This window comes from Colletes gigas, unplaced genomic scaffold (genome assembly GCF_013123115.1).
Source record: "Colletes gigas isolate AHSC1104 unplaced genomic scaffold, ASM1312311v1 Colletes_gigas_Sc00021, whole genome shotgun sequence".
Taxonomy (NCBI): Eukaryota; Metazoa; Arthropoda; class Insecta; order Hymenoptera; family Colletidae; genus Colletes; species Colletes gigas.
Genome location: NW_025106650.1, coordinates 1,641,549 through 1,651,464, shown reverse-complemented (window position 1 = coordinate 1,651,464; position 9,916 = coordinate 1,641,549). Strand labels below are relative to the sequence as shown.

Below are 9,916 nucleotides of genomic sequence, written 5' to 3'. Positions count from 1 at the left end.
GATCAGTATACATTTTGCTTGATACTACTGTACAGCACGAGTAGATGCAAAATAATATATAGGTCGATAAGGATTCATTATTCAAACGACTAATGCATCATCGAAAACCATCGCACGATGCTACACAATAAATAAAGAATTCAGAAAGTAATGCCTACAAAAGCAATTATAAAAATTCCAGAAGCGCCCAACCACACCTGTATCATTTCGTTTATGTGTGAATAATAGATAACACCTTATTAAAATAAATTTGAACGATTCCTTTAAGATGATGCCTAAGAGCACAAAAGCATGGATGTATCTTAAAAGCAGTAATATAACGGGATGCCAAAATGCCATTTATTCTATCTTCAACGAAGAGGTACATACTTATTTCTTAAAATATATTTCTTCCTCGAAGTTATCACGCTTGCATTATCTCCTAAAATAAAATAAATCCTAAACAAACCCTTACAGTTTCTCGTGAAACTCTGCTACAGTCGAACGTCCTCGTTCTCGACCCTACCGTGCTGCCATCCCACGTGGGGCAAAAGAACTTGGACTCGTATAAAAAAAATGCGAACACTTTTTTTTCAAATATGGCTACTTTTTCCAAATAAATCAATCCGAAAAGTAACACCCTTCGATAATAACAGAAGCTAAGAAATTCATAGACCGTGCGTGGACGCGTCGCCCCGTGCATGCTTTCTGCCACTGGGCAGAACGATAACCGTCCTTTCAGGGTAATAAATCAGCATCGAAATTAAAGATTTCGGCAACTGGTGGCTAAGAAGACAAGTGTACCTTCGCTAACGCTAAGGGCATTGAACAAATTTCACGGCGTCTGTCGATAAATCAGTTTAAGCAGTCGGCCGATGAGAAAGGGGGTGGTTTTGCGGTGTAACAGGTGGTTGAAATTCTCATTCGCCCCGTCTTTTTACTCCTTTATCGGCAAAAAGGGAAAGAATAAGTTCCAGTTTATGAATCGGAGCGCGTTTAACGCTTCTTAAAAGGATAAAGCCGCCCCGACGGCTTTTTTCCACCAGGGAAATTGCTGAACTTTATCCGAGGCCGTGGAACGCGTCGATAGAAACCGTAGAATTCGTCTTTTATCAACGTTATTTATAATTCGATAGAAACGATACGAAACGAAAGAATACTCGAAGGCGGGTCACCAAATTTCGTTTAACTTTTATTTGGGCGCATTTAATATTATCACAAACTGGCAATAGTAACTTAATCCTACGACAACGACAACGCTCCAGTTGCCCGACGAAAAACATCACGCGTTATCAAACTCTTAATGCAAGGTACAAATTAAATAAGGTCGGCGATTATTTACAAGATTATTCACAGGAAACTTATCGTACAAAATACCGTTAAAGCTTGTAAGTCTTCAAATGCTAGGATACAGAGTTATGTGCGTTCCCATTCTGAGGTTTATCCGCTTAGCAACTAATACCTTCTTCTTCGATTTGTCCGTATCTTGTCGCGAATCGACGGCCTTCGACTCTAACATTAATTAACTTACTCGCGAGAGATCTATATTCTAATAATAAATATAACAACCCTTATTCTAAACATAATACATCCGTACTCGAAACAAATTACAGCCCCGTCTTCTTTAAGGCACTATGTTATCCGATGTAAAGAGAACGAAAGACGACCGACAGTTACGGTCCGTTGGTCGCGTCGATCAGCGTCTTAGAATATACCTCGTGTAAGATACTATCCGACTTAATGAATACTTATTTGTACTAAGCAATCTAGGATCCTCCTTGCGTCATCCTCAACTTAAACAAAACGGTAGAAACGTTCTCCCTTAATCACCAAGGTCGCCACATATCGCCGTTTGCGCCCGAAGGGCCGGCTATCGCTACAAATTTCATAGGATTAGGATTAGAATTTCTATTAGTCGAGCAAGTTGCTGTTCCCGACAAATCCTCTCCGGAAACTGCTTGATCTTCGTCGGACTTTACGGGGCCGTTAGAAGAATCTACGGGCACCGTGGAGGTGATCGGCTCCTGGTACCTCGGTCTTTTATCCGAGATTACCAAAAGTCCGCCCGAATGGTGCCTCTTTATGCCTTCCCTTTTGCCCGCCAACAAACCAGACCGATTATAAGCCTTGTCGGTAATAACGGAAAGCGGTTGTCGCAAATTCAGCGCCATTCCGTTGTTATTCGCGTGCTCCGACGTGTCCGTGTTGTCCTTCTTGAGCGAGTAAGCCCCATCCGACTTGGAATCTATGAATATCGGTGACTTGCTGTCGCTGGTCGAGCTGATTTGCGGCTTCTGCGTTTCCGGCGACGAGGAGAAACTCTTGGAGGAGGCTGGACTCTGTTCCGGCAATTTGAACCGACGTTGCTGATGAACAGGCGATGGGGCCTGAGGATAGTTTTCCGACTGATGGCTCTCCTCGCCGAAACTGGACGTGGACGTGGTCGGGCTCAACAACGGGCTCTGGGGCCTGTGAACGGCGGTGAACGCGGACGAGCGACTGATTTTCGAGCTGGACTCCGGGACTGGCGGAAAGAATGGGAAGTTCGCGGAGATGGCCGCCGACTGGGGCACCAAAAGAGCTAGCTCCCCCGTGGGCAGTCTGCTCGGTATCAACTGAACGCCGTTTGGTATCTGTATCCTGGCACTTCCATTATTATTCTCGTCGCCATTCTGGAAATCGCTCTGGAAACCGACCTTCACCTCCGGATAGAGGCGCTCCGGCATGTAGGGCACGTAGTGGCTGTAGAATGGCGCCATTTGCTGGAGATTGCTAACGCAATTGTTCAAGTGTGATACCAGTCGTTGTTTCACAACAGGATCGACGTTCTCGAGGTGGCTGACGTACCGCGATACTTCGGTAGCACATTCAGAAAATCCGGTACGGAATTTCGTTAACACCGCCGGATCGGTAGCGACCGCCGTGCTCACTTGCTGACGTTGTACCGCTTGTAAATGCTTCACCGTCATCTCGAGGATATCGGCCTTCTCGAGCTTCGAATGCCTAGTTGGCTACAACAAAAAAAAAACATTGGTAATCCATCCGTTCGAACCGACGATATCATTTTTCGTTTTAACTTCTGTTCGCAGTTAGAGACTTAACTTTTAGTCATTTTTTTTTGTTTTCTAACAGTACGCGCGGGAGGTAAAAAAACATGCTAGCGCTCAATCGATACTTCAGGAGTCTATCGGAGCAGCAGGCGGTACAAGGGTGCCTACTTTATCGACCGATGGTCAAGGCGAAAAAGGAGTCGCCATGATGGAAAGGTCGTTTTCACCTTGTTCGGAGCTTAGTAATCACCCTGTACCCCGAGGGTGCGGTTCGCGAACAAACATGAATACCGATCGCTCATCCAAGAAATCTGTGACGCCTCGGTAACGCCCACGTAATTGCCTGCATACAACCTGCTTCCTTAATAACAGAGTGGCAACTTCAGTAGCCAGTACGAGCAATTTCGCAGTCAGCCTTCGGCTACGGTCGTGACATCATAAAGGAACTGTTTTATCAACTTTCAACGAGAATTTTTCAGCCGCAAATTATTTGTTAAATAAAAATAACGAAGCAACAGCCGACGATGGACACGCGTTTTACCTTCGAAGAAAGAAACGTTACAGGATCCGAATAAAAAAGCGAATCCCATCGTGGGAACCCGTTAGATCTTCGAGAGGCGAACCGACACATTTTTTCGTACTACGCCGCAACGCTAGCCCTTTCTGTATTCTTCGCATTCCCACTAACCTTTTAGGGATCAATAACTCAATGCAGTTCTACAACTTCGAAATCCTATTGTATACTTTCTATGCTGCGGCTTTCATCCCTGGATCAGCCTGGTGCTCGCATTTTTATGGTAAACCAGCGGTCACCTTCGAAATAAGCGTGGGAGTCGACGAGGAGATCGCTTACACAGCCCATTGAAGCTCCTCTGTTCCTGCCTTCTGCTACGAACGCGTTCCCAAGAGAGCAGAGATCGGTCCGTAGTCGTAAACGGGAATCGTTCGGAGAAAGGAACTTCGATCGCGTAAAGTGCGAACGAACCAGACCATCACGGTTTTCGATCAGAGGAAGAAAGCGTTGCCCTCGTCGGCGAGGGAATTGTCTCGAGGATACAGCGAATCGAAGAGACAAAGAATCGATACGGAAATCGATTTTCCCGCGGGCGAATTCGACACCCGTGAAGCTCGAGGGAGGATCGACACCTGCTAAAGGAGCGACTAAAAGGCGAAGGCGTCGGGCGTCCCCCGTTTTTTGCCGATCAGCGCCCGTTCTCGCGAGGCTTTGGATCCTTAAAGATGATACGGTCAACAAAGAGAGGCTGCAACCCGAGATGAGATTCTTTTTTCTTCGTAATAATTATTTGGAGGTTCCCACGAACGCGGGGGGCGTTTCGTACGAGCGAACGGGACGGACACCGGAGCGAGCAGGTAGCGGAAGTCATCTGGACGAGGAGAAGAGAACGGTGAGAGTGGCTCTCGTTATATTCCTGTATGAGAAATCAATCTCTCTGGATCGTGTTACGCGGCGAGGAGTCCTCTGTCCTCCCGGGAGAAAATCCTCGGTATTGGGAAATCTTCTCAAAATTATTCTATCCTCTGGTCGGCGAGAGTCTCACGAGACTCGAGAAACCGAACGATCTAACTGAAATATCTATGCCACCCAAAATACGCTTGATTAATTGAAAATTGGATAAAGCCAGTTTCGAAATTTTGTATGAGAATTTTACCAAAAATTCTATATAATCAGATATTTCCTTCGAAAATATGTATTCCGGTAAATTTCTGAAGATTCTACGTTCGAGCGACGAAAATTCGAGCGAAATTCTATCTACGTCCATTCGTTTTATTATAATTCATCGACGTTAGGATAACGGTCCAAATTGGTTAAAGTCATAATCGTCAGATAAAGCGCACCGAGCAATCGCTGCAGATTGTTTCGGTGCTCCCGGTATAAAGGTCAAGAGTCGATCTTTTAATTAAACTGATAGGAAGAGCGCTTAACGGATGTTGGGTAGAAGTGTTTGATCAGGCCGGCTCCTTTTTCCCGTGGCCGTCTTCCTCCTTGTGACATGATTTGTTTTAGACTGTAGAATCGGGACCGGCGGCATGAGGTGGACGGGTTTTGTTTTAGTGTTTTAGATGCCTCGGCGTGGGAACGGATGGTGGAAGCCCTCTGCCAACACGTAATCTCCACTGGAGACTCTACAATGGCACTTCAGTCCCTGAACGGTGTGCCAAACCAGTGTTGGGCACATTCCACTCGATCGCTTTTTTAAACGAATTTAATTTCGCCGAGCTCGCTTACGGAAGGTTAACAATAAAGCATGACAAAAATAATTTTTCCAGAAATTATTTAATTTTGTCGAAAAATTTCTCCACCTTCCTCTATTTTTTTCTCGAAAATACATAGGATTTCGAGGGTGTGTCTATTCACCAAAACTGATTGTAATTGACCCTCACAACAGAAAATAATTTTTCCAGAACGATTTGAAATTTTTTAATTTTATTGAAAAATTTGTCCACGTTCCTGAATTTTTTTCTCGAAAATACGTAGGATTTCGAGGGTGTGTCTATTCACCAAAAATGGTTGTAATTGCCCCCCGCAACAGAAAATAATTATCCCAGAACGATTTGAAATTTGTTAATTTTTTCGACAAATTATCCACCTTCCCGAATTTTTTTTTCGAAAATACGTAGGATTTGGAGGGTGTGTCTATTCACCAAAACTGATTGTAATTGACCCTCACAACAGAAAATAATTTTTCCAGAACGATTTGAAATTTTTTAATTTTATTGAAAAATTTGTCCACGTTCCTGAATTTTTTTCTCGAAAATACGTAGGATTTCGAGGGTGTGTCTATTCACCAAAAATGGTTGTAATTGCCCCCCGCAACAGAAAATAATTATCCCAGAACGATTTGAAATTTGTTAATTTTTTCGACAAATTTATCCACGTTCCCGAATTTTTTTTTCGAAAATACGTAGGATTTGGAGGGTGTGTCTATTCACCAAAACTGATTGTAATTGACCCTCACAACAGAAAATAATTTTTCCAGAACGATTTGAAATTTTTTAATTTTATTGAAAAATTTGCCAACGTTCCTGAATTTTTTTCTCGAAAATACGTAGGATTTCGAGGGTGTGTCTATTCACCAAAAATGGTTGTAATTGCCCCCCGCAACAGAAAATAATTATCCCAGAACGATTTGAAATTTGTTAATTTTTTCGACAAATTTATCCACCTTCCCGAATTTTTTTTTCGAAAATACGTAGGATTTGGAGGGTGTGTCTATTCACCAAAACTGATTGTAATTGACCCCCACAACAAAAAATAATTTTTCTAGAACAATTTGAAATTTTTTAATTTTTTCGAAACATTTGTCCACCTTCCTGAATTTTTTTCACGAAAATACGTAAGATTTCGAGGGTGTGTCTATTCACCAAAAATGATTATTATTGACCCTCGAAACAGAAAATAATTTTTTTAGAGTGATTTGAAATTTTTTTTTCGCCGAAAAATTTCAGCACTTACTCGAATTTTTTTCTCGAAAATGCGTAGGAATTCCAGGGGTGTATCTATTCACAAAGAAGACTGTAATTGATTTCCTCAACATAAATAATTTTCCCAGAACGATTTGAAATTTTTTAATGTAATTTTGTTAATAACTCAATCAACAAATTGATATTTTTGATTTTCGTCTTATTTTGGCTTCTAGAATCTTGCATTAAATTTTTTCTCAGGGGTGGCCGAATACCCTGTTTGAAGAATTGTTTGAGAAGGAACAACGTATTTCATTAAACGTTGAATAAATATTGAGAGGACTGTTTCGAGAACGTTAATGGAATGACAAAATAGTACGAACGTGTTTAAAAATCATCCGTAAGCCCAAATTTATGGCTGCAAATGGCAGAGTGGTCGGATGATTCAAAATGAATGGAACGCATTCGACGATTTATTGCTAAGTTCATACTGGGATTAATTTGCAAATTGGTTTGGTCGTCGTTTTCGAGTGTAATTTGATAACAGAAAAACACGTTTGGAAGTGTTTGTGCAAATCCCCGAAGAATAATTTGTCGTTATATAAATACTACATTGGAAACACAATTACGCTTGTAAAATCTCATTTCTCAAGCATACCATATATTTTATGTACTCTTGAAAGTCTAATAAAATTGCTATTAGGGTAATTTCTGTAACGCTATTCTATTACCACGAAGGGAAGCTCTACGCAGATTCTACATGAAGATATTATAGGACATACACATTACAAAAGTCATTAACGAATAGTGACGAACTCCAAAATGGAGACACTAAATAATAACTACTTTGGCACGATAAACAACTAAACACTGAAACAGTTATTTCCTGGTTAAAAAATCCAATTGTATTTTTGTAATCATATTCTTTTCTCAACTAAAAACTCACATAACCCGTCAATAAGTTGCAAAGAAGTCACGAAAAATAATTTTAGCAATTCCATCGATGCAACGAATCCCAATTAAAAATAGAAGATATTTTAATCTACCAATCGCTACGTTTCGCTATGAATTACACGATTAACGACCAGAAAGAAACGATATTTGAAAACGAAAGTGAATATTTAGCGAGCGGGTAGGAGAAGCTCGTTGCTTCTTCCGCGTCATCGATAACGCCGAATTTCGTAAAAATCTGCGATCAGGAATTATCAACGATAGGTCCCGTGGCTGGAGCGTGGCAAAAATATTTCCCCGTCCAACGTCCGTGGCTCGCCGGTCGAGTGAGGCTGCGCATATTTCCGCGTTATCTCTCGTAAACTCGGATCACGTCACCAGATAAGTCGCGCACCGGTCACGTTTTCCGCGGCACGTTTCGGGCGCGGGCGACAACGTGGATTCCACGAGCAACGGGCCGGAATCACGCGTATAGAAGCGCGGTCTCGTGCTATCGTTCGAGCGGTTTGCTGATGTCGTTCCTCGTCAAGAGAATTCCGCCGTTCGTTTCGCCGTGTCACGCGATTAAGAGATTAAACTGCGCCGCGTGAGAGCGGCCCGCGCGTATCTGCGCCCGACATCGGAACCGCTCCGACTCCGATCGATCGCCGCGCGAAATCACTGTTATCGGGCCAAGCCACGGGGACAGAGAGGATAGATAACAGGGCAATCGGTAGCTTTATTCGGTACTCACGTCTTTTTTCATCGCCTCGAGGATCAAGCTCTTCAGCTCGTCCAGGCACTGATTTATCCGAGCACGCCTCCGTTTCTCCATGATCGGCTTGTTGCTCTGCAATTAGGGAATCGTTTCAGATACACCGGGGAAAGCCTGGCGTCGACGTGTTCGCACGCGATTTATCGTGATAGCCCGGGCGTCTGATTTCTTTTTAAACAGTCCCGCGAGAATTCTCGTTTGTACGTAATTACAGCGACTGTTCTGTTCGCGTTCGAAGCTCGGTGGTCGTGATTGACGCAAGGCAGAGGCACCTGCTGGGCGACATAGCGGTAAAAATCGGGAGGGATCGACACACTCGCGTCACGACCGCCTCCGGAGAAGAAAAGGTATCAATTTAAACGCGATAATAGGGCTTCGCCAGGCGCTAAACGCGACAACGATCGGTCACAGGGACAATAATTTTAAACCGACTGGCTCTATAAATATGATTATCGATTTTGTTAATAAACGGAGAATTCTCGGCGACGAGCTGCTGATAATTCAAATTTATTTTTACCCTCCGTAGCTCCGCCTTGGACATCCCCGATTGCGTGAGGGGCTCCGGCTCGTCCTCGCTGCCTGACATCTTGTAATTATAATAATCCACCATTTATGCACCGTTAAGATCACTCGTACGAAGCCTCGAAAACAACACAAAAGGTTCCTCCGGGTTTCGCGGTCTTTCGACGATCAACGTCCCGCACACGTGAACTCAAACCGAGCTCGATGATCCATGCGAGTTCACGGGATTGGCCGTACGCGTGTCGTGCTCGTAAAACGTCTGAGAGTAACTGTCCTGACACAGGAACGAGGGGATGATCGCCGCTACCGGCGACGTCCCGCTTGGGGTGTGGAGGGTAACTGTTTGACGTTTTCGATTTCGAAGACCGCATGCCGATGCACTCGCCGCCTCCAGAGTGGGGCGAAGCATGTCCTGGAGTGGGGCACCCGGGTACCCACGGAGAGGGGAGGTCCTCCTGAGACCTGTTGATGTGTGGGAATTCACGCCGTACCCGGGACACGGAGATATAGCCTCCTCGAAATTTGAGTCGCTCTTCTGGTACGTCGCTTCGCATGGGCTTTACTCTTTCTCGCCCGGACGCGAAAGCGCGAAATACACGGGCTATATACCACATATTATACTTCTGGTCCGTCATGATCGAAGGAAAAAAAATTATCCCCATTTTTAATTAGGTGTACATAAAAGGCACGTGCAATTGTGCATCAGCTTTTCAGTGATATACAAAATTTTCTATGTCAATTTCGATCCAAAGTGGACCCTCCAAAGTGGAATCTTAGTTTAATTGTTGGACCCTAGGGGGCTCAATAATTCGCAAAGTTTTAAGAAAGCACGGAAAAGTAACGAAAATCTGTCGAATGATTCTGGATGACACTTAATGTTGATTTTTACCAAATTGGTAAATGGAAATCTACTTTCTTTCAAAATATTTAAAAAATAATGAGCTAATGAAGGATCACATAAATTTTCAAACAATTACATCGACATATATTAAACAATTTGCTTCGAAGCATTTTCTAAAAGAATAATTACCCTTCTTCCCTCTGTTTTTTAATCGCGAGGAGAAGAAACAGTTTTCGAACAGAAATTATTCCATCTCGGGAATTCGCAAAGTTTTAAGAAAGCACGGAAAAGTAACGAAAATCTGTCGAATGATTCTGGATGACACTCAATGTTGATTTTTACCAAATGGGTAAATGGAAATCAACTTCCTGTTAAAACATTTAAAAAATAATGAGG

General features: G+C 43.2%; 1 protein-coding gene across 1 annotated transcript; it reads right to left on the bottom strand.

The window, feature by feature from the left end:
* Positions 1-1,691: 1,691 nt before the first annotated feature.
* LOC122401013 (protein hairy-like) lies at positions 1,692-8,767 on the bottom strand. Its single transcript, XM_043402866.1, has 3 exons — positions 8,675-8,767; positions 8,137-8,232; positions 1,692-2,990 (listed from the first exon to the last, which is right to left on the bottom strand). Exons 1-3 carry the CDS (start codon positions 8,765-8,767, stop codon positions 1,806-1,808), a joined length of 1,374 nt encoding a protein of 457 aa, XP_043258801.1. The 3' UTR covers positions 1,692-1,805.
* Positions 8,768-9,916: the final 1,149 nt, after the last annotated feature.